The sequence below is a fragment of the Scomber japonicus genome, chromosome 14, assembly GCF_027409825.1.
Source record: "Scomber japonicus isolate fScoJap1 chromosome 14, fScoJap1.pri, whole genome shotgun sequence".
NCBI lineage: Eukaryota > Metazoa > Chordata > Actinopteri > Scombriformes > Scombridae > Scomber > Scomber japonicus.
This window is the reverse complement of record NC_070591.1, coordinates 23,337,952-23,361,619: the sequence shown is the minus strand read 5'-3', so window position 1 is coordinate 23,361,619 and position 23,668 is coordinate 23,337,952. Positions and strand designations below refer to the sequence as shown.

General features: G+C 41.2%; 2 protein-coding genes across 3 annotated transcripts; one reads left to right on the top strand and one right to left on the bottom strand.

The window, feature by feature from the left end:
- Positions 1 to 96: 96 nt before the first annotated feature.
- gpatch11 (G patch domain containing 11) lies at positions 97 to 2,703 on the bottom strand. Its single transcript, XM_053333322.1, has 8 exons — positions 2,558 to 2,703; positions 2,008 to 2,234; positions 1,870 to 1,911; positions 1,667 to 1,787; positions 1,383 to 1,473; positions 1,139 to 1,264; positions 873 to 954; positions 97 to 790 (listed from the first exon to the last, which is right to left on the bottom strand). Exons 1-8 carry the CDS (start codon positions 2,605 to 2,607, stop codon positions 735 to 737), a joined length of 795 nt encoding a protein of 264 aa, XP_053189297.1. The 5' UTR covers positions 2,608 to 2,703; the 3' UTR covers positions 97 to 734.
- Positions 2,704 to 2,946: 243 nt separating this feature from the next.
- On the top strand, positions 2,947 to 23,234 carry heatr5b (HEAT repeat containing 5B). Of its 2 annotated transcripts, none has more exons than XM_053333316.1 (36): positions 2,947 to 2,971; positions 4,061 to 4,222; positions 4,312 to 4,523; positions 5,100 to 5,208; positions 5,355 to 5,504; positions 5,983 to 6,154; positions 6,250 to 6,407; positions 6,497 to 6,746; positions 8,354 to 8,509; positions 9,435 to 9,685; positions 9,804 to 9,915; positions 10,022 to 10,174; positions 10,263 to 10,362; positions 10,493 to 10,602; positions 10,681 to 10,844; positions 10,990 to 11,165; positions 11,309 to 11,414; positions 11,523 to 11,713; positions 12,569 to 12,728; positions 12,853 to 13,042; positions 13,249 to 13,418; positions 13,540 to 13,678; positions 13,771 to 13,950; positions 14,136 to 14,390; positions 15,423 to 15,604; positions 15,723 to 15,791; positions 16,875 to 17,054; positions 17,160 to 17,406; positions 17,890 to 18,126; positions 18,372 to 18,499; positions 19,654 to 19,798; positions 19,967 to 20,239; positions 20,561 to 20,785; positions 20,894 to 21,045; positions 21,161 to 21,374; positions 22,033 to 23,234. In XM_053333316.1, the coding sequence occupies exons 2-36, from the start codon at positions 4,097 to 4,099 to the stop codon at positions 22,338 to 22,340; spliced, it is 6,150 nt and encodes a 2,049-aa protein (XP_053189291.1). In that variant the 5' UTR covers positions 2,947 to 2,971; positions 4,061 to 4,096; the 3' UTR covers positions 22,341 to 23,234. The 2 variants fall into 2 exon arrangements, with proteins under 2 accessions (XP_053189291.1, XP_053189289.1); XM_053333314.1 differs by having other exon boundaries at positions 6,497 to 6,791.
- Positions 23,235 to 23,668: the final 434 nt, after the last annotated feature.

Here is a 23,668-nt window from a genome sequence, read left to right as displayed (position 1 = left end):
ATCTTAGTAAAGGATCTCATTCTTCCACCACTGACCACTAGTTACCTCCATCACCAATTAAATACGTGACCCGATCTCTAAATACTGTGGGGGAGAGTCACAGTTTTAGGTAAGTTACATATTATGTGACCCTATCTAAAGTTGTTACCATTTGTGTAACTTTTGTCAAAATCTTATTGAGTCAATAATATATTAGTCTCTTCCAATCTTATAATTTTAAGACCTAGAAAGTCACAACTGAACTACAGTACAAACACACGAAGGCAAAATGGCTGTATCATATTTATATTACATTATTTACATTTGTTAGGTAAATCAAACCCAATTGCATTTAATGTAACATAAGGTAAAAACAAAAGATAATGTAGAATTCTAAAAACATTGAAAACACAGGTACACAATTACTCTTGAAAAATGCCCCAGACATCACTGTACATCTATTCAAAATATAAACAATACAACACATCCTAACTTTTCCACATCATTTCCAAATGAAAAGAAAAATGTAAGAACCAGAACATCCTCTAGCAAACAGCATAAACAGCAACGTCCTTCCAGAGCTGGAGATCATATTCAAATCTGATCAATGTACGTGATGATGATGTTGATGATGTTGATGTTTCACGTTGTAATATGCTGTCTGCACTCATTTAATATGTATAATGTTTCCATGGTCAAACACTTGTTACTGCCCTTTCCCTTTGAAGTACTTTTTTTTTTTTTGTTAATCAAGCTCATTCATGATCTGCTGCTGTGTCTCCAGGACAGTTAGAGCACAAGTCCTCTTCATCTGTCAAAAAAGAAAAAAGAAAACTGCATGTCAGCAAAGGCAATGAAACACAAGTAAGTAGCCATGTTGTTGTCCTTCTTACCATTATAGGTGGTCCCACACCATATGCAGTAAAAATGGACCCCACGTAAATAGGATGTCAAAATTTGCAGTTTGTCAAAGGACTGTAAGAGAAAGTACAAGTACATTGTGAGATCACTCTGGATTTTACACTTTAAGACCCTATGAGATGCATTTATTGCACCATATGCAAATATCATAACTACCACCATACAACAAAAGTGATATGTCTCATATAATAAGATGATATATTATATCTCTGAAAAACAAGCTCAACTTGATACTGACAGTTAATTCCACAATCTCCTCTTCCTCCTCTTCTTCTTCTTCCTCCTCCTCCTCCTTAGGCTCATCTTCCTCATCATCAGCCTCTTCTTTAGGCCAGTACCAGTCTTCCCTGGGGACTGCGATACCCTGAAATAAAAAGACATCTCAGCCAAAGGATTCACACTCTACACTGATGAGTAGTGAATGATCAAAATATGCTTTGTGATTTCTAATGAGCTTATGCTGTAGCCATAATTTCTCCAACCTTCTGACTGTCAAGCTGCTCACAGGATCGCTGACTCCTCCTAAGATCTCCTTCAATCTTACGCTCCTCTCTCTCTGTCCTTACTCTTGATCTGGAATGGAAAAAAAACATGAAAGTGAACAGACCATGAAACATTTGCATAATAATAATAATGATAATAATAATAATAATAATAATAATAATGAGTAGAAGAAGAAGAAAAGGCCTTTTTGAATTGGACGAGTTCTAGGCATTTAAAAAAAAATGTTTAGGGTTTATAGTATGGGACAATGCTCACACTTCACCTAAAATCTTCCAGAGATTTAGTCTCGTTCTGTTGTTTGGCTCGTACTTTCTGTCGATAATGTTCAAGCTCCTCCTCTGCTTTTCTCTTTTTCACCTCCTCCATTCCAATGCCTCCTCTGTCTGAATTACATAACAGAAAGAAAAGGTAAGCAACCAGCTGAATTCAAATGGTTGTTTCCAAATAGACTTTAAATTTGCTTACCGGTTTTGATATTTAATGGAATTGGATCAACTCTTCCTGCTCCTGCAGAAGTGATAAGAGATGATCATGAATACATGCTGTAAATACAACAACAGGTAAAAAAATCAATAAATGGAAGAGTAAAAGAAGAAAACTTGCCCTGTTTTCCGAGGCCTTGGCCAGCTTTGTAGCCCATTTTCTGCAGAAGTGCAAAGCCCTTGTTCTCATTGCTGATAGAGCTGTGTAAAGCTGCTTCTCGGCTCTCCTTCTCTTGCTCTTTGAAGGTCTTTTGACGATTCTTGATGTTGTTCTCCTTCTGTTGTGCCTCCTTCTTCATTGTTTCTTTTACTCGCCTCAACATGCTGACACCTGGTTTCACATCTTGCCTTGCGAGCAGAACAGCATAGAAAAAGTTGTTTTGGTATAAGAAAAACAATAATTAATGTGAATGAGATACGTGTTGATGCCACTACTACTTCATTTGTTATCAAAGACATGATAAATATGCTAGATTTAAACAAATGACTCATTTTTAACTATAGTCACGGAGTAGGGTAATGTTATACATTACAAAAGCATACAAAGCAGCATCAAGGCATTCTTTTGAATTGGTCTAAATTAGCTTTAACTTTATACAACACGCAAATGCACCAAAATGGTTCCCAACTCCGAGCTTGTAATACAAACACTAGCCACAAATAATGCTTACATTTTACTGAGAAATGCATCAGACATATAGTCCTCCTCCTCGTCAGACATTGTGACCGCGCAAAAGGGCAAAAATATATTAAAAAAGAGTTACACTGCTTTAAACCTATTGCTATTGCTCGCTTGCACCCGCTTTGCTAATGTTTGGTTCGTTCATTGATTCGTTCCGAGTAGCTACAACGAAAATAACATTTGTACAGTTCCGGAACTTTTGATAAATAAGTCAGAGGAAGGTGTTTATTTTTGCATACGTAGATACAACTGGGTAAAATTATACACACAATGTGGCACTTTTTTGTTGATTACTTTAAAGCTGTATTTTCTGCACGTTATTTCCTGTAGTTTTACATCGGACTCTCTTTAATGCGACACCGTCGACCCTCGTCGTCATTCATCCTCGGTTGTCGAAACACAGGTAGGATGAACAATTTGGTGACAAACAGCACTTGTATCAGGAATATGTTATCGCGGAGGTGTCCGTCAACAGCTGAAATTTAAATAAAGGCGACGATAGATAGCTAACGAGTTTCAGTTTGGGTGTGTACTCGGAGTTTGGCTTGTTCCACGTAGCTAGCTTACGTTGCTAAGTTAACCAGCTATCCTGTCAACAGCTGGATGCAGCTGTCAACACAAAACAGCAAAGTGTTATCGCTACACAGCTTTAAGATTTTACTTTGACCAGGTTTATATGATAAGTAAGCACGGATTTAAAAGGCGTTATAGCACTGACAGCTGATTGAACTTTGAATTACTGCTCATAAACCTAATGAAGTCATTGTAACACTTGGTAAAATGTTCACTCATTTTTGGTTCTAATATTATGAATGGATGAAAGGGCAGAAATATGAGAGGGAACATTTTCTGACAAAGTAACCCTTTTATTATTACACTTGCTGGGAGGCTTTAAACCTGCTTCCTGTGTAGCCTTGCTTCCATTGAGATTATTAGATTATATAGTATTTACTTATTTTTCACTTATTTTATTGTATTCATGCTGTAAAATTGTATTTATTATTATCATTATCATCATAATTATTTTTCCAAATATCAATTTTAGTTGCCTGTTTTGTTTTTATTTTTTTTAATCTAGTTTGTAATCAATTTCACTTCATTTTATGATGATAATAATAATAATAAGAGTTGTTATTCCTCTTATTATTATTATTATTATTATTATTATTATTATTGTAGTTTTAAAATCTATTTTATTTGACCACATTTTCTAGTTGCTTTCCTAAATTTTCTAAATATAACAAATAAATACATACACTGAATTGTTATTTGATAAAATAATGGTATCCAATACCATATTGGCCCATTTTCACCAATACCCAATTCAGATATTGAGTCATTATCAGACTGATAATCAATACCATTATCGGTATCAGAGATTCTCTAGTTTGCTATCTTTATTTATTCTCTCTTATTTTTGGCCTGTTACTTTGTATTGCACTAGCCTGAATGAAATGTGCTTTACAAATAAAGTTTGATTGATTGATTGCAGAGGCGAGGGCACAACTGTGACACAAACGTCCTCGCCATGGAGCTGGCTCACAGTCTGCTGCTCAATGAAGATGCTTTGGCCCAGATCACTGAAGCAAAGAGGCCTGTCTTTATCTTTGAATGGCTCCGCTTCTTGGATAAAGTGCTGGTGGCAGCAAATAAGGTGATCGTTTGCATTTTGACATTGCTTACACTGTCATTTTCAAGTAAATGCGGCACAGTTTGTGACTTTACTTTGTGCTTGAATGGCAGGTGGATGTGAAGGAGAAACAAAAGAAGCTGGTGGAACAGCTGACGGGACTGATTAGCAGCGCTCCTGGTCCACCAACAAGAAAACTGCTGGCCAAAAACCTTGCTACCCTCTACAGCATTGGCGACACCTTCACTGTTTTCAACACATTGGATAAATGCAACGAAATCATCAAAAGCAAAGATGACACCCCTGCGTACCTGCCAACTAAACTGTAAGACCCGATTTAATCACAGCAGTGTGTATTTTCATTAGGTATCATTAATGAATTAGAGATTATATACATTACCAGTCAAAAGTTTGGATACATCTTCCCACTTACTGAAATGAGAAAGTGTCCAAAATTTTGACTAGGACTGTATATATTTGCATTAAGATAGAAGCTGTTCAGCACTGCCTCCACATTTAAAGGTATTAACAGTTAAGCCAAAAGTTAATCTGCAGAATGATGTTTCATGTTTTACATTAGGGGATTAATTGTACATGAGCAGATATTATGCTATAATTCTTGCTGGTATTAATGGTCTCTAACTGTGGTTGTATACCATCTGGCATGCCCACTTGTCTTTATGCAGAGTGAGGTGTGGGGTATACACAGGGGTCTGGACTCTGGACCCCCCTGTTAATCACTGAGCCATTGTGTCACTCCTGCAGTGTTTTAGTATACATAATAATATGTTTAAAGCTTTGAGCTTAAATCTGTCTAAAGGCTCATCTGATGATTATATTGTAAGCATGGATCTATCGTGTATACTTTCCTTTTAACACACACACTCACTTATTTTTACAGTGCTGCAGTGGCATGTGTCGGAGCCTTTTATGAGAAGATGGGCAGGATGCTTGGAAGCTCCTTTCCAGACACCATTAATAATCTTTTGAAGGCATTAAAGAGTGCAGAGGTATGGCATGTAAAGTACGACACTAGATAATGACACAGATAGAAACTATAGTACAACTAGAGAGATGTATTATTCAGAATTGGTTGTGACATTTATTTCAGTTCCCCTATTCCAACTTTAATCCATCTGTCTCGCTGCTTGTGTAGTCCCAAGGTAGAGGAGAAATCCTCCTCAGCCTGCAGAAGGTGCTCAGTGGACTGGGTGGAGCCGCAGCTTCATGTCACAGAGACATCTACAAGAATGCCCGCTCTTTACTCACAGACAGGTCCATGGCTGTGCGCTGCGCAGTAGCAAAGGTACGTCCAGACACTGAAGCATGTGAATGAAATCAACAAGCACAAACCAGAAAAATACAGGACAAAAGTCACAATCAGAAAACCGAAGAAAAAAAATCATAAAATTCCAGTCTAGTCTACACTAATAAGGCTTCAGTTCAACATTAGAAGTCAAATAAAGAAACAACCCACTAACACATCTTTTTGCTGTGTCATGTTTGTGTTGACCAAACTCTGATCTGATGTGTTAACTTGTACAAATCGCCTCCCTATTGTGAAAGATGATTTCCTGTGTAAAACTCAAAAGAGCAATCAGCTGAACTGCATGTGGTACAAGTTGTGTGGCCTTTATATTTTGCTGATGATAGCTCTAAACTGAGCATCCATAGAGAAAATGGCTTCCTAACATAGGAAAACAAAACACAAGATATGTTTCCTGTTTGTGCTTAATGTAAATGTTACTAAAATGACACCATCTTGGTTCCTCTTGCCTGATCAGTGCCTGTTAGAGCTGCAGAATGAGGCGGTATTCATGTGGACCACAGAACTGGAGAACATGGCCACATTGTGTTTCAAGGCCCTGGAGGGATCAAACTATGGCGTTCGGGTAGCGGTGGCCAAACTGCTGGGAACAGTCATGGCTACTGCTCTGATGCCCAAACAAGCAGCAGGTAAGTTAATGAGTTAATTTGTATGGTTTATGGTTTGGATTTTAGTTCACCACTTTTATTCTCAGTGGTTTGAAATCTTTTTTTTTCCCCCTCAGTGATGCGTCAGAATGTGAAGCGGGCCACTCTGGAGGAGGTGCTGGAGCTCATGGCCACGGGCTTTCTGCGTGGTGGATCCGGCTTCCTGAAGAGCGGAGGGGAAATGTTGAAGGGGGGCGGCTCTGTCAGCAGGGAGGTGCGGGTGGGAGTCACACAGGTGAGCTGAACCCTCACACGTTAACATGAATTGGAGCCATGTTGTCTTATTAGCCAACTCTACATGTAATCCCTCTCCGTCTTCCTCAGGCCTATGTTGTGTTTGTGACTACGCTTGGCGGTCAGTGGCTGGAGCGCAACTTCGCCACGTTCCTGTCCCACGTTTTGGACTTAGTGTCTCACCCGCGGGCCACGCAGACTCACGTTGAGGCTGTGTACTCACGGCGCTGCGTCTCCTTCATGCTCCGCGCCACCCTGGGGGGCTTACTTGGCGAGAAAGCGCAAATCGCAGCCGGCAAAGAAATCTGCCAAGCCATCAGCAAGCAAATGAGGGCTGTGGGTAAGGAGGATGGGGGGGAAATATCACGGTTCAGAGCATTACAGAGTAAGTACTCATCCATTATTATCACTTTTTGTTTTTTTTTTACTTCACTACTCATTCAGTTTCTAAAAGTTCTGCATGGTTTGAGCATGTGCTGGATACAGAAATGGTTTTTCTTTTCTGTCTCGTGTTGTGTGCGGAGATGGCTTTCCCTAATTCTGCTTTCCCTCTTTCTCTCTGCCTTTGCTTCCTTTTGATTACTTTCCTCTCCCTTTAAATCTTTTTTTTTTTTTTTTTAACACAAGCAGCATCATAATATCAGTAACATTATCTATCGCCAACTCAGCATTAAATTTACTCATGCTTGCATTATTGCATACCCTCCATCACTGTTTGCCTGTGAATTCACATTCTGTTATTGCATTACAATCCCCGAGGAGCAGATAACATTACTCTTCTTCCTGACTGCTGACACCCGGCTTACACAAGCAGAAACGCGGCATGTGCCACTAAATTCACAGACTAGGAACAAGCCATTTCCCCCCACAGCACACAGCAACAAGACACAATATTTGCACGTTTGTACCATTGTTTAGTTTTATTGATTTCAGTTCCCTCCACGCGTTCATTTTTGTTTTCCGCTTCACGACAAACACATCGATCATTTTTTATAATCACCTTTTATCTCATTAAAAAAAAAGGATGATTCTTACTCTGATTTGCTTTGCAACCTTCAGACTTCTATGTCGAACTTTACATTGTTCTTATTGATGTTATAATAGACTTTGAAAAAGATGTTGATTGTTGATGTCTCTCAAGACTCTGCGCTCCTGGGCTCATCACTGTACTCGCTGCTTGTTGTGAGACTTCTTGAAATGAGACTTTGTGAAATATAGACACCAAAAAGTAAAGGTTCCTGGAACCACGTTTATCCTACAGTCCGTTCCCTGTATCTGCATTGAAAAACATAATTGCCACAGTTCAAGAAGCAGCTTTAAATCTATTCTATCTGTTATTGATATTTTCCATAAGTGTGACCTGTCTCTGCTTTCTTGTAACAGTTGCCTATTCAGAGCTCTGAGGATATAAGCTGTTATTCTCAGGCATTCAGATATAATGTTACTGTTTGTCTTGTTTTGTCATGTTTCTCCTTAAATACAACAATGACACTGTGCCTGTTTTTTTTTTGGTTTGAATGAAATCCTCAGAGCTCTGAGTTTGGCATGTAGCAGTGTGCTCTTCAGTATTTTGAAGGATTTTGGTGCTGTAGTTGCAAAACTGAGCCAATTTTATAATGTGTAACAGCAGAACATGGACTAATGTGACCAGCCAGTTAGGTTACTGCAACCTGTTGTTTTTGTAATTGTGACTGTGGACCATAATTAACCACAAAGTGCCTAGTCATTTTTTTAAAGAAAATCTTCAATCCAAGTTACAATTCAGTGCAGGACATCTTATCCATCAATGCTGCGCACATTAATATTAGTAGGATGTTATATTTTTACTGTGTGAAGTTTAGTAATAAATTATTGTGCTGCCAGACGTTATTACTCTGCTCAACTCGTACGTTTTTAGAGTTAAATCCTTCTTTTCCGTTCCTGTTTTTCTGCCATGTGTTTTTCCAGAGGCAGTCGTGAATGACATCAGCGGAGAGAACAAGGCGGGGGCAGCCGATGTCTCTGCCAGTCAGCATGTTATGGTCTGTGCCCTAAAAGAGCTGGGCAGTCTAGTCCAGAGCTTGAGTGCCACAGCTTCACCCCTCATCCAGGAGCCTTCAATAGGTGAGACACACACACGGCATATATATATATATATATATATATTGAAAAACATATGTGTGTGTTTTAGTCCACGTAATTTACAATAAACACAAGTGGTATTTTCGTTCTGAACATAACAGTGCCACTAACCAACTGAGCACTTCTACAGAATACCTCACAGCTACTTGTTACAGCTACTTCTTCTATTGAGTGTAAAAAAATAATAATAATAATACTAATAATAATATTAACTTCATTTGTATAGCACATTTCATACAGAAGTGCTTCACATCAAATTGACATTAGAATGTGTAGATCTACATCAGATGGAAAATTAAACCCACTCGATAATATTAAGGAACACAAGATAAAATAAAGTGAAAATACAATACATAGAATTCGTACTTCTGTTGTCTTGATTTGCGCCATTTGTATACAATCTATAATCCTACACCTTGGTCTCTGAATCCATGAGCATAACAGAACCTCCCTTCTCTCAACAGACACAGACTCACCAGTTTACCCCTATGCATCCTCTCACAAGTTTAACCTAACTGTGGGTCTTATCTGTGTCAGGCACGACCAGAAGCTGCCACAGAAAAAAAACATACTAAGTGCACTGTGGGGTTAAAAAACACACACATACAGTACAAACCACTGACCTCATGACCCATGAAACATAAAATGGAGATAAAACCCACTTGATCATATTAATAACATGAGGTGACTTAAAGTGAAAATAAAACACATAGAACATGTACTTCAGTGTACATGAACAAGCTCTTCTACTTTCAGAGGTTTAGTTTTAGAAGCTGGTTTAGTAGCTTAGTTTGATCACTGGACATGGACTTGGTGCATCAAATCTATGGGAATATACAGTCAGAGGAAATTAAGTTAGACTGAATTCTTTCACAAATTAAACTGTATTCCTTGTCCTCTTTCCCAGGACTCCTTGAAACAGTGACCTCAGTGCTGCTGCACCCAAGCATGGCGGCTCGTTTGGCCGCTGCATGGTGCCTGCGCTGTGTTGCTGTAGCGCTGCCATATCAGCTGACCCCACTGCTGGACCGCTGTGCAGAGAGAATCAACAACTTGAAGAGCTCACCGGAGGCTGTGAGCGGCTACAGCTTTGCGATGGCTGCACTACTAGGAGGCGTGCACCAGTGTCCGCTGGGTATTCCCCACTCCAAGGGCAAGGTGTGTGACGACACACAGATCAATCAATTATCTAGTCTTTCTGGTTCCTTCTGCCCCAGCCTAATTGATCCACCTATTTAGATGTAAAGATTGACATTTCAGTGTTCCTTCTCTGTAGTTGGTGGTGAGTATAGCTGAAGACCTCCTGCGGACAGCTGCTCAAAACAGTCGACTCTCGCTGCAGCGCACCCAGGCTGGATGGCTGCTGCTGGGGGCCCTCATGACTCTCGGTGAGACTATCAGATGCTGCTTATCTCTCGGGCGTGATTTGTCAGCAATCCCCTCTCCCTTTCACTGACAGTGTTGCCACCGTGTTGTGTTTGTGTGCACGTCCAGGTCCCTCTCTCGTGCGCTACCACCTTCCCAAGATGCTACTGCTGTGGAGGAACGTGTTTCCTCGCTCACAGAAAGAGCTGGAGGCAGAAAAGGCCAGAGGAGACGCCTTCACCTGGCAGGTCACCCTGGAGGGCCGAGCCGGAGCACTGTGTGGTAAAGAAACACACTCCTGTTACCCATACATGGTCTGTAATATCAACACTGTCAGTTTTGATCATAGTCCTGCTCCTTCCTTCTACAGCCATGCGTAGTTTTGTGGCCCACTGTCCTGACCTGCTGACAGAGGATGTAATCCGCAGGCTGATGACTCCCATTGAATGTGCCATGACTATGATGTCTCAGTGAGTATGATGTTTTAAGTGAGACAGTGTGTTTATTAGAGATATATAGTGAAGATTGGGATGTTTTTTGTCATTGTTGTGGGACTCCTCTGATTATCTGTCTAGTGATTGTGATGTTTTTTGTCATCAGTGTCCCTGCCATCATTAAAGTCCATGGTGCTCATCTGAAAGCAAGTGCAGCGATGGTGAGACTGAGGTTGTACGACATCCTGGCTCTATTGCCTCCCAAGACATATGAAGGTAAGACAGGCATTTCTTTATTAAGACGCAGGCAACAACGAGGGAAGGTGTTTTAAAACCTGTAATCTGCTTGTGTAGGCAGCTTCAACGCTCTCCTCAGGGAGCTGGTGGCAGAATTCACTTTGACTGACAACTCAGCCAACACCACCACCTCCTTGCTGCGCTCTCTATGTCATTATGACGACAGTGTGCTCATGGGCTCCTGGCTACAGGAGACTGACCACAAGTCCATAGAGGATCAGGTAAAATCAGCTGTGATATGGATAATCTAAAATACAATAATGCTGTGTAATAACTATAGATTTAATTGGTTAACAGCAACATTCTGCACTATATGATGTTTTCCCTGTACTATTGGTGTTAAAACTACTGTATGATTGTAAACAGTTACAGCCCAACAGTGCGTCTGGCAGCGGGGCTCTGGAGCATGATCCCTCTTCCATATACCTGCGTGTCCCTGTAGGCGAGGCTATCCCAGGGCCTCTACCTTTGGGTGTCTCAGTCATCGATGCTTCAGTGGCTCTGTTCGGTGTCGTCTTTCCCCATGTCTCCTTCAAACACAGGTGAGCAGTTAAGTGGTTGCCTTGGAAATTCTGAAGATATAATAAGGAATACTTGTTGTTGGTTTTTATGTGTACTTGTGTCCACTGTTCTTCTGTAAAACTGTTGGTTAACAGCATTCAACCTTATGCTGTATGTGATTCAGGCTGCAGATGTTAGACCACTTTGCAGAGTGTATAAAGCAGGCTAAAGGGGTTCGACAGCAGGCAGTCCAACTGAACATCTTCACTGCAGTGCTCAGTGCCCTCAAGGTGAGAAAACTTCCTTCCTACCTTCATAAGATAGGAATCTCACATTTCATTATTCATGTAATATGCTGTAAAAAAGGAATGTATCTAATCCTTCCTGTCTGACTGTAGGGCTTGGCTGAAAACAAGAGTACTCTGGGCCCTGAGGAGGTGCGGAAGTCGGCTCTGGCCCTGGTGATGGGAGCACTGGACAATCCCAATCCCATTTTGCGCTGTGCTGCTGGAGAAGCCCTCGGCAGGATGGCTCAGGTGGTGGGAGAGGCTACTTTCATTGCCAGAATGGCACAGACCAGCTTCGATAAGTAAGCTTTCTACATCTGTTTAAACTTTGCTGTGTTTGTGTGTTTCATTCCTCAGCGTCTATCTGTCCATCCCATTGTCTGAAATGCAATATCTCAGAAACGACATGAGGGAATTTCTTCAAATTTGGCACAAATATCTATTTTGGATTCAACTGATAAGAATTTGGTGGTCAAAGGTTAAGGATGTTTTTGGCCATAACTGAAGAATTCATGTACTTATTATGACAAAGTTTCACACAAATATCAAATTGAACAAAATAATGAAGTGATGAGATTTTATAAAGGTCAAAGGTCAGACTTCTCTATGATCTATCATAATGATCTGAAAAAACACTTAACTCCATAACTCAGGAATAGAAGGGCAGATTGTGACCATATTTAACATTGGTCAGATACTGAATTGGTGACACTTTGTAGCTTCTCTGCAGTGACATCCATATTCGATGCATCGTCATGGCTAGAACTTTGTGCTTTATCAGAATCAGCTTTATTGGCCAAGCATGTGAACACATACAAGGAAAATACATTTAATACCTTTTAGTCTTCACTACAAATATCATGAGACTGGACAGACATGGATGTAAACTGCAACTTCACTGGTTGGCAGACGCATTCAAGCGTAAGATGGTATTCTGTTCAATTCTGATATTTCTCCTGATTGAGGAAGACTTAGTCAACACATAAGCAGTATAATCACTTTTTACATTTTATAAGTCAAAGATATTTTCAGGTGTTCATAAGATAATAATATCAGTATTTGATTATCTTAAATCAATCTTCAACTGAATCCATCTTGCCTCCCCATTCTTGACTTTAATCAAGTCACCCATAACTTTCCTCCTCCTCCATTTCCAGGCTGAAGTCGGCCCGTGATGTAGTGTCAAGAACAGGCCACTCACTGGCTCTTGGCTGTCTGCATCGATATGTTGGAGGAATTGGCTCAGGCCAGCACTTAAAGACCAGTGTCAGCATCCTATTGGCTCTGGCCCAGGATGGATCCTCTCACGAGGTCCAGGTATGATGAATTACTCGGGAGGAATGGAGTTCCAAGAGGGTTGAGAGTGGTTGTCATTTCTCCTTCCATGACCCAGAGATCAGAAAATAATCACACAATATTCTATCTATCCAATTTTTTTCAGACGTGGGCTCTGCACTCCTTGGCTCTGATCGTGGACTCCAGTGGTCCCATGTACAGAGGCTATGTGGAGCCCACCCTGTCCTTGGTGCTGACACTGCTCCTCACGGTGCCCCCATCTCACACAGAGGTGCACCAGTGTTTGGGCCGCTGCCTTGGAGCCCTCATCACTACTGTCGGACCAGAATTACAGGGTAACTGGCAGAAACAACTTCAAAAACCACCTTGTGTCGAATTTGACTTTTAACTGTAATATACCCGCCTCATGCCAGCAGGTGGCAGTGTCATTGATTTGAATCCACTACAGGCCTCTAACACAGACCTGGAGACAGACAGTTATTGTACAAAAATACAATATCTTGTTGTCTTGTTCCCTAATCTATGATTATGGATTTGCTAGGAAACGGTGCCACTATCTCCACTATCCGCTCGTCCTGCCTGGTTGGTTGTGCCATAATGCAGGACCACTCTGACTCCCTCGTTCAGGCAGCTGCCATCTCATGTCTGCAGCAGCTGCACATGTTCGCTCCTCGTCACGTCAACCTGTCCAGCTTGGTGCCCTGTCTCTGTGTATGAGAATCTAAGATTTATTCATCACTTCAAGTGCATTTTATGTTTTTTTGTAGCTTATATGTGCAACAGAGTGTCAGACTAATAAATATAATTTTACTGTGTAATTGGAACCCTGCAGGTGCACTTATGCAGCTCTCACCTGTTGCTGCGTCGTGCTGCCGTGGCCTGCCTGAGACAGCTCGCTCAGAGAGAGGCTGCAGAGGTCTGTGAGTATGCCATGAGCCTGGCGAAGAGGGGCGGAGACAACAACACAATAAGTGAGTACAAACCATGAAGCTAACAAGAGCATTGTGTGCGGTCTGAGTGAGACACTGGCGCTTTAATTGTGTCGACATTGTCTCTGGTTCAGAGCTGAACATCACGGAGACGGGTCTGGAGGGGGTTCTGTTCGGCATGCTGGATCGGGAGACAGACAGGAAGCTGTGTGCCGATATTCATGACACATTGGGCCACATGCTGTCATCTCTTGCTGTGGAAAAGCTTTCTCATTGGTTGAAACTCTGCAAGGATGTCCTGGCAGCAACTACAGGTGAGTTTACAAAAAAAACAAAATATCACACATTAACATTTTCTGTCTCTAAGGAAATAAAGGTATCACGCAGCAAAGGTTAAGATAAGTCTAAATAAAAGTCAGTCCTGTCTAGTAAAAAAACAAAACAACCTTTTTGACACGGTGGGACAAATCTGCTGTTCTGTGTCCATCGCCTCTTTCAGACGTAGGAGGAGCGGTCACATTCGAAGTGGAAAAGGACGAGGAGGACTCTGAGAAAAAAGACGAGATGGACGATGACACCATGTTTACAGGTCTGGGCGAAGACGACAAGTCCAAGCCCTCTGTGGCGCCGCGCTGGGTGACACGGGTGTTTGCTGCGGACTGCTTATGCCGCATCATCCTGCTGTGTGAGAACGCAGACAAAACGCATTTTAACCTGGCAGCTGCCCGCTCCGCACAAGCCAAGAACCCAAAAGGTACAACACAGCACAGCACGGCCAAACAGAGTTGCTCATAGTTCACTTAAGGATCTGTGACTGATTTACAGCACCCATGATGTCAAATCCAATCACAAGGAATGAGGAGTGAGGGCTGAGGTTATAAAAAATTATACACTTCAAATTTAATTTTTTTAAGCTATATACCAATATTAAAACAGTTGATTACTTGGAGCATGAGGAGATGCCTTCTAACGTAGACTGCAGCTGTTTGGTTGGCACAGACTGCTGCATTTGCTCAAAATTTAAATTTGAGTTTATTTTTTTTGGCCGAGTTTATGCATTTTCCTCAATCTCTGGGTAGCTCTACTCTCAGCCACTGAAGAAGCTCATTCATGTGCTTTTATGTAAAGATGGAACAAAGCTAGAGATGAGTAAGCAAAAGTGGGAGGGATATTTTTTTTTTCACTGTGACAGATAGAGGAGCCAGTATTTATATAAGCTCCTCTGAAATAAGGGGCCATTCTACAGACTCCACAGTAAGAGCATAGTGTAGTGATTCTGCAGCTCTGGAAGCAGCTATGCCAAATTTAGTGACTTGGATTGAGTGGATGGTCGGACCGCAATGCTGGTGTGTCCAACTAATCCCTTGAAAGGTGCACTTCAGCTAAAACTCATTTAAATCTCAGCCTCAGGTCAATATCCAGTTCCTTTTTAGTTGCTGCAAGTACACACTGAAGCTCTAAAAACTGATGTGCCGTGTGTGTGTGTGTGTGTGTGTGTGTAATTTTCAATTCATTTTTACAATAAGAAGGTTTATTAAACAGCTAACACAGAGACCTTGATTGAGGCAATAATTGTGCCTTCCTGCTGGCATACATCATCAAAGCATTACTAAAGCAAATATTAAACAATTAATGGCAAAATGTTTAAATGGATAGATGTTTCTCGTAGATTCTGTTCATTTTCTGACTGATCAGCATGGGACACATTCCTTACAATGAGTACAAATGCATGTGGGCATTCCTCTCACAATCCCTCTTGATTTCCATCCCATGTCTCTCTGTCCAGGGGATCTGTTGGTGCTCCATTTGTCTGACCTCATCCGCATGGCCTTCATGGCGGCCACAGACCACAGTAACCAGCTGAGGATGGCTGGCCTTCAGGCCCTGGAGGATATCATTAAAAAGTTTGCGTCTGTACCAGAGCCTGAGTTCCCAGGGCATGTAATCCTGGAGCAATACCAGGCCAATGTGAGTCGTGATCTCATGGAATTTAATTATTCTGCATAAGTTGAAAAATTAACAATGATACTGCAAATGTAAAACAAATCGTTGAAGTGAACGTTGTGCCGATCATGACCTCATTTAGGTTGGAGCTGCCCTCAGACCTGCATTTTCACCCGATACACCGTCTGACATAACAGCAAAAGCATGCCAGGTAAGACTCCCTGCTGTATTCAGGATCCTCTAGAAGTAATGTTATTGTTCATTCAAAGGGCTTGTAGCCCAGTTTGAGGTGTGCACCGCAAAAATGGAGAGATGCTATGCTCTAAGCACCTAGCAACCAGCTCTGGTTGTACTCCATCATTCATCCTACTGAACAGCCCTTGCATATATTAAAATATTTTGATGATGTTAGAGCCCTTTATAGTATTGCTACTGCAATAGCAGTTAATTACCACTGCATAGTGAGTCATCATCCCCTTAAAACCCAGCAGTGTCAGATTTTCTGGCTTAATGCTCTTTGACTTATTTGACTGATGTGAAGAATGAGTGACAGTGGAAAATAACAAACATGCCCATCAGCATTATTATTAAAAAAAAACTCCCTCTCTTTGACATTCCCCTCTATGTCTTTGGCTGAGTGTTTTTGTCTGCAGAGACTATTTCTTTTTTCTCTGAAGGCCAAAAGCTTGATCTCAGGCGTTCTCTCTTCATTGGTAGTAAAAGGTTGTAAAAGCAAATATACTTATCTAACAGGGCGTTAAATACATATCTTCAGAATTGCATGGTCACATGACATGACCAAGAGAGAAATGTGATTGAAGTTTTGAATAAGCAAACAGGCAGCCAGGTGTCTTGTTAAGGTCATTTGCATGTAATAGATTTAATTTAAATTATGTTATTCACGTTCAGTTTTTCAATGCAATTATTCAAGTTAAACAATACCCAGTTAAATCATGTAAATTCAAATTCACTTTTTAAATGTAATTATCCAAGTTGAGCAATTCAAATTCAAATAGATATTACTCAAATTCAGTTTGTAGTGACACATAAATATGCATCTTCACACATTTCTGAAAACCACCTTAAATCCCTGCCATGGGGTGCCTAACATTTATATAATAATTCTCCTCCTCAGAAGGAAATAATCTTCGTAAGTATCTGTTCCACTGTTACAGCCCTAACACTGTTTAATAATAACTGTTTTATTTTCAATGGCTTGTCAACCTTGAACAGAATTAACAAAAGACTGTCAGTGCTGTAAATGGTCAACTAATGTTGTGATTCATGACCACAGGTGTGTAGTACATGGATTGGTAGTGGCGTAGTCAGTGACCTCAATGACCTGCGGCGAGTCCACAACCTGCTTGTGTCATCGCTGGACAAGGTGCAGGCTGGGAAGGGTTCATCCAGTCAGCTGTACAGTGAGAGTGCGACCACGATGGAGAAACTGGCTGTACTCAAAGCGTGGGCTGAGGTGAGACTGAAGACGCTGTGACTCTGACCGCAGCACTGCCCCATTATTTGTTATGCTGCAAATGATAAGAATAAATCTGACTACACTTTGGACTTTCTTGCTCAGGTGTATGTGGTGGCGATGAAGATCAAGAAAGAGGCTGAGTCTAAACCTGCCAAGCCAGTCCGCAGCGGAGACGAGGATGAGGATGAAGATGAGGAGGATCTGGGCGCAGATGTGCTTCCACCCGACAGCCTCATCACCTTGGTGCAGCCAGAACTGCCCTCCCTCAGCCGCCTGTGGTTAGCCATGCTCCGAGACTACGCTCTGCTCACTCTGCCTGCTGAGTTCTCCAGTCAGCTGCCCCCTGATGGTATAACACAGATTCTTGCCCACTGAATGCTGAACATAATCAAGAAATGTTTGATTTTCTTCTGCTTTTACCTCTTCATTTCCATACATACGTTCATAACTTAATTTAGATCCACAGTGTTTGAGATTTAGCCTAATTCAAGCTCTACTTTTTGAGCTCTTTGTTCTACTTTTGGTCCTCTAAAAGCTGTGATTTTATTCTCCAGAGAGCTCTTGGTGTTATAAAAAAATAACCTAATTTACTTCACTGTTTTTGATAAAATGTCAACAAAATTCATCTGCTACAGTACTGACAGATAGCTGTTTAGATGGGATTAGACATTCCACACACATTGTTAGAGTTGTCTTGGGGAACTTTTGTCTTTTGTTTTCGAGTGGGTGAAATACAATAAACATCTCAAGTGGTCTAAAAATAAATATATTATGTTGGATACTCTGTGAGTCTAGTTTAATATAGTACATTTTTTCTTTTATCTGTTTTCAGGTGGAGCGTTTTATACGCCAGAGACTATAGACACAGCACGGCTCCATTACCGCAGCTCCTGGGCCCCCGTCCTGCACGCTGTGGCCCTGTGGCTGAACAGCACTGGGTTTGGAGTTGGTGAAGAGAAAGAAGAGGTTCCTTCAGCTCTCTCCAAGACTCCTGGTATCCCTCCAGGAGCCTCCTCTACCACTAAGACCTTTGAGGAGTCACTCAAAGACAGAATGCATCTAATGTTGGGTAAAGAGACAGACTGCCATCATCTGTAATTTTTGCTGATTTCTCTCATGTAGTATTGGTTTTGGGTTATATGGTACTTCAGAAGGAAGAAGTATTACTAAAAAGATGTAAGATTTATTTAAAAAGCAAGGTGGAACTGTTTTTCTGTTAACCTTAAAGTCACAGATCCACTATACATCTGACAGTAAAAGGGATGAATAGCATGAACACGCCCTGAGTGAGCATCTTTGTGTTATGTCTCTCAGGTGTCAGTATAGAGTTCCTTTGTTTCCCCCGGCCCGAGGAACCCATTGAACATGTGATGTCGTGCCTGCAGGCCTTGTACACCCTACTAGACTCTCCATGTGCTAAGACCAACATTGCAGAGGACCAGGTAAAGGCAGAAATGACAGATGAAATGATGGTATATGTAATGAAACCATGTGGCATAATTTGTGTCTGCAATATAGGAAACAACATTTGCTCATTTGAAACTTTGTTGCTGTTTCTTAAAAACACTGTTTCAGTTGGGAAATTTCAAATTCAACTAACTGAGAGAGTTTCTATTGTGTGGTGTTTACAGTTGAATGCAAATATGTTCTTCCTCAACAAACTAACTGGTTACAAACAGTGGAGCATGTTTATTTTAAGACTGCAGTGGCTGCTTCATGGATCTAGTTCAAGTGAAATATTTACAAGTGATTGAGGACCACCTTAGTGTGAATTTCTGGTGAATACGACGTGGTCACGTGATGTTTACTGACTTTACGAGGTGGCAAAGCTCACTCGAGTGCTCCCTTAAACAAGTGGATCACAATACACAGTGAGTAATGGGACACTAGCATTTTCAGGAGCCTTTGAAATGGCTGTCCCTTTGTGACGTATTCAGTCTAGAAATGTGGACTTCAGAGGATCCAGCCCTTAAATTGCCACGCTGTCAGTACAGTCTCATGTCACAGACTGGAACCACAAACTGACCCTGTGTGCATGTGTGTGTGTGTTTGTGTGTCTGTGTGTGTGTGTATGTGGGAGGGATGGAGGGAGGGAGGTGATTCTTCCTTGTGGTGTGCTTGCTTGCTTTTGGCTTTAGCCTATCTTATATATCAACATGTTACAGTTTTGCATACATAATCCATATTGTTGTCACCAGCTTTTATTTTCTTTGAATAGCAAAAAATGTTGCCCTTTTATTGCTGTTGACATACCCTATGAACATTACTTTGAAGCCATTTTTATTGGAATTGATTAATTTCTGGAGTGCAATCTGCTCTAATTCAAACAGAAATCTAAATATCTAAACCGCAACAACTACTGTACCTCAAGATCATACTGCCTGACACCTCTTTGTATGGGCTTCCCCACTGCTCATATAAAACAGTTGCTTGTGGACCTGTTGGCAGTAGGCCAGAATAGATGAGTATGGAGTACAGTACATTAGACCACATAAACTTGTTAGATCTTCACTCTGAAAATGCATCTCTCTGAATTTGAATGCAGGATATTTGGTGTCTCACAGTGGCTTCGCTGTTATTGTTATTTCTATTGTAGCTGTTGGGAGTGGAGCTCCTGAACGTACTCCACAGGCTGCTGTTGACCCGGGACCCTCCTGCTGTTCAGCTCCAGGTTACTGCTGTAGTACAGGAGACCATCAGGGCTGCTCAGGACCATCTTCAGCGACAGAAGACCAGCAAAGGTTAGGAACTGACACCTTTTACACTCTGTTACAACTGTTATACTCTAAAAACACAGACTCACCATGCTGTTTCCTGAAGGGTGACTGAGCAAGTTTTATATACACAGTAAAGTGGTTGCAGTGATGTGGCTGTTTGAGTGATCTAGGTCACTGTGCTATTTTTCTCAGGCAAAGAGGAGGACAGCGAGAAAGACTCTCAGCCCAGCCTAGGGGAAGGAGGAGACACGGGGGAGCTCGTCCCTGGCAAGTCTCTGGTCTTTGCAGCCATGGAGCTGCTCGTGTTCATCCTGGTTCGCCACTTACCACAGCTTAATACACGTGTGAAGGAGTCACCCAGCCATGTGCCACTCAGGCCTCAGCGACTGCCTGAAGAGAGCGCGCGCCTGGTGGCAAACACAGTTTCCATCCTGGCAGAACTGCCTTCGCTCTGCTCCCCTGCTGGTGAGGCCGGAGGCACACACACACACACAAACGCAGTGTCTTTTCATCTTTTCTGTAGAAAATCTCTGCCCCGGCTTGGATCATTTTTAGAACAATTCTGAACAAGTCTGTCTGTTCTGCACTGCTTAGATTTGTGTATGCTAATGAGAAATCAGAGTCATAAACTCACTGACAAATCTGGCTCTGCTGTGGTTTCTTTGTGCCTTTCAGTTGGCATCGTAAACTGCTGTATGCTTTTATGTGAGATTAAGAGTATGAATATTATTAGCAATGCAATCAAATCTTTCCTCATTTTCTGTATTTTCTTTTTTTCTTTTACAGGAAGCATGACCATCCTACCTACTGTTCTCTTCCTAATCACTGGGGTGCTGAGGGAAACTGCAGTTAAAACAGCTGACAACTCGGTGCCTGTCCCTGTGTCCGCTGCCCTGCAGGGCATCAAGACCATCATCACCTCCCCACTGGCTCGGGTGGAGAGCCTGCAGACACAGTGGACCGGCCTTGTGAGGAGCAGTCTGGCCTCTGTGCTCGAGTACTCCCAGCCAGGTACACAATAACATATTAGACCATGACTACTGAGTTTTCTATGAAGAGGTCAACCAATAAGTATGACATCGCCATTCATTTGTTGTGCTTGTTTGTGCTTTTCTTTAGATGAGTCCAGGCCTGACATGGATGAAGTCAGTATGTTGACATCAATTACACTCTTCTTGCTGTCTGCCAGTAGTGAACTTGTAGGAGTGACTGTCCTGCAGAAGGGCTGCATGGACCGCTTCAGAAACGCCCTTAACTCTAGTGATCCCAGGGTAAGTGCCTGAACAGAAACAGCTGACGCACAGCTGGACAAATTTTAATAACCTAAAAAAGGTGTATTAGACACATTTCAGATTTAAGTGAATGATTTCACTCTTTTTGCTACAGGTTCAGACCCGGTGTTACCAGCTGTTATTGTCAGTGTTTCAGCACTCCAGCCGTGCCCTGTCTACCCCCTACATTCACGCCCTGGCTCCACTAATGGTGGAGAAGTTGAAGGCAGTGGAGCGCAGTCGGCCAGGGACTGCTGCTGAGCTGCAGGCTGTTCAGGAGGGCATCAGGGTCCTGGAAAATCTGGTCGGCATGGGTGAAGAGCAGAACCGTGAGTATCCCCTTTGCTTAATGGACCACTAAAGTACTGAGTTTTTCCATTAAAGTGTCTAGCTCCATTAAAGTAGATCTATTAAAGTATTTAGCTCAGTGCTTTTGGATGTGTGCTGTCAAAGATCAGCACAAGAGAGCATTGAATGTTCAATTTAGGATCCCTGCACTTGTTTACTGTCGATTTTAGTGATTTCAACATAATTCTATATGTATTCTAATTCATAGATTTTGTATTTTTTCCCTCGTATCTTCTTCCCACTTCTTCGTGTTTTTATGTCCTCTGCAAAGCAAACTACATTGCAGAGTTGCACAAATGCACTATGAGAAAGTTTGATTTGATAAAGTGAATTTAAACTGTATTTGTTATTTGGTATTGGCATCGTTTGGTATAAAACGATGATGATGCAGCTTGTGTTAGATATCACATATTGGACTGATGATTAGGATCTAATGAGTTTGTTTTCAGTGTTTTTCTTACCACTGTGGTGGAATTGATCTGCTGGAGCTTTTTGGTAACCACTGCATCATTCTCAGTGGTGCCTTGTATATCTGGTTTGGATTTGTTGCTTGAAACTCTCCCAGCACTTTTAAGATTTGCTGAACTGCTCTAATTACTTTTTTTTGTAATTTTCTTCCAATGCCTTATTGTTCAACAGGGGTGCAGTTGCTGGCTCTTCTTGTTCCAACTCTCATTTCCTACCTTCTGGATGAAAATGCCATCTTGTCCGCACCCCAAGTCTCCAAAGGCCTGCATGATTTTGCCCTTCAGAACTTAATGCGTATTGGCCCCCTCTATCCAGCTGCCTTCAAGATAGTAATTGGTGCAGCACCTGAGCTTAAAACCCGCCTGGAATCCGCTATACGGGCCAACCAGGCCAGCAGCAAAGCCAAAGCTGCAGCCAGGCAAGCTCAGCCGACTGTGCAAGCTGCACCAACCATCAAACTCAAGACAAGCTTTTTCTGAACACTCCAGAAATGTACTGCACTCTCTCACAGCCTAACATAATGTTGTATTTTTCAGTTTGGTTTGTTGCCTGTCAAAGAGTAACATGTCATGTCTGTATCAACAGTTTCTTCAATGTATTTATTTATTCTATATCTCATCTTTGTTTTTGACGGATGAGAACTCAAGAATGAAGTCAAGAAGGCAATTATGTAAATAGCATTAAAAAGCCTTTGAATGTTCACTTTGAAAGAGTCTCACTTTAAAATATTTAGTTAAATATGTGTGAATGTATCATTTTCAGACTTGTTGCACATTTGTAAAGGGACACAAGTTACTTTATTTCCTGTAGTTTCTTTTCTCCATTTTGCCATCATCTCTCACTATCCAAAAGTTGATGTTTACTGTGCCACTTTTGCATTTGCATCACCATGACCATGGCATTTTCCCCTCTTTAGGTTACAATCATGAGTGTCTGATTTATAGTTGATTTAGTACATGATCTTAGGGTCTGCTGATTGTTTCTTTTTCTTTTATTTGAAAATATAATTTGCTCTTAAATTATGTAACAAACATTCCTACGACATGTTCTAAAACTAATTAAATTTTGATTATTATTTTCAGCCCATAATTATATTTTATTATAACCTTGAAAATTAATTGCATTTAGCTTTTAAATTGTTTGTAGCAGAAATATGAATTATCTTAAAGACTGTATTGTCTGCTGTTAAACTTGGGAATACTGCATTATTTAATGTAGGTGCTGCATATCATACAAATTTTGTTTTGCCTATATTTTAATTTTGATCCACCTGTCTTTGTGCAATTGATACATGCGAGCATCAGCTGCCATACTAAATGGGCAGAGCTGTTATGGGGGTATTGGTAGATTTGAATAAAGTTGCTTTGACTTGACTGTGCTGTTTTCTGTATTGGGTTACACATTTTTAGATGATGGTTAACCCAGTTTGGAGATTAAATACTGAGTGGGTGTACTGTGTTGCATTGACGATGGGAGTTTGGACTTCCAGGGAAGTCAGGGTAAGCAAATCAAGCGTCCCAAGCCAACATTTACTAATAACATTTGTATACCCATCATGTCATGCACAAAAAAATAACACACAATACAGAGGTGCTGATAAACAAATATTCTGGTTAAGTTTTAAAGAAATTAAAAATGTATAACAGTACAACAGAAATAAGACATGACAGTAATTAGAAAAGAGCAATTAATTTGACTTTAAGGGGTTTCATCAAATATGTGTCTGTCATTTTCTCAAACTCAAGAGAGGTACACATTGAGTTAAATTAAATAAAAGGGGAAAGGCAGTTGTGAACCTCCTGTTTAT

Excerpts from the sequence above, each read along its gene's own strand:
- gpatch11 (XM_053333322.1), bottom strand. The coding sequence starts at position 2,607 with ATGTCTGACGAGGAGGAGGACTATATGTCTGATGCATTTCTCAGTAAA. Across the intron at positions 1,912-2,007 it reads CCAAGGCCTCGGAAAACAGG|GAGCAGGAAGAGTTGATCCA; the intron begins GCAAGTTTTCTT and ends TCACTTCTGCAG. Across the intron at positions 1,265-1,382 it reads AGCAGCTTGACAGTCAGAAG|GGTATCGCAGTCCCCAGGGA; the intron begins GTTGGAGAAATT and ends TTTTTATTTCAG.
- heatr5b (XM_053333314.1), top strand. The coding sequence starts at position 4,097 with ATGGAGCTGGCTCACAGTCTGCTGCTCAATGAAGATGCTTTGGCCCAG. Across the intron at positions 9,686-9,803 it reads TTCCCCACTCCAAGGGCAAG|TTGGTGGTGAGTATAGCTGA; the intron begins GTGTGTGACGAC and ends CCTTCTCTGTAG. Across the intron at positions 10,603-10,680 it reads GCCTCCCAAGACATATGAAG|GCAGCTTCAACGCTCTCCTC; the intron begins GTAAGACAGGCA and ends CTGCTTGTGTAG.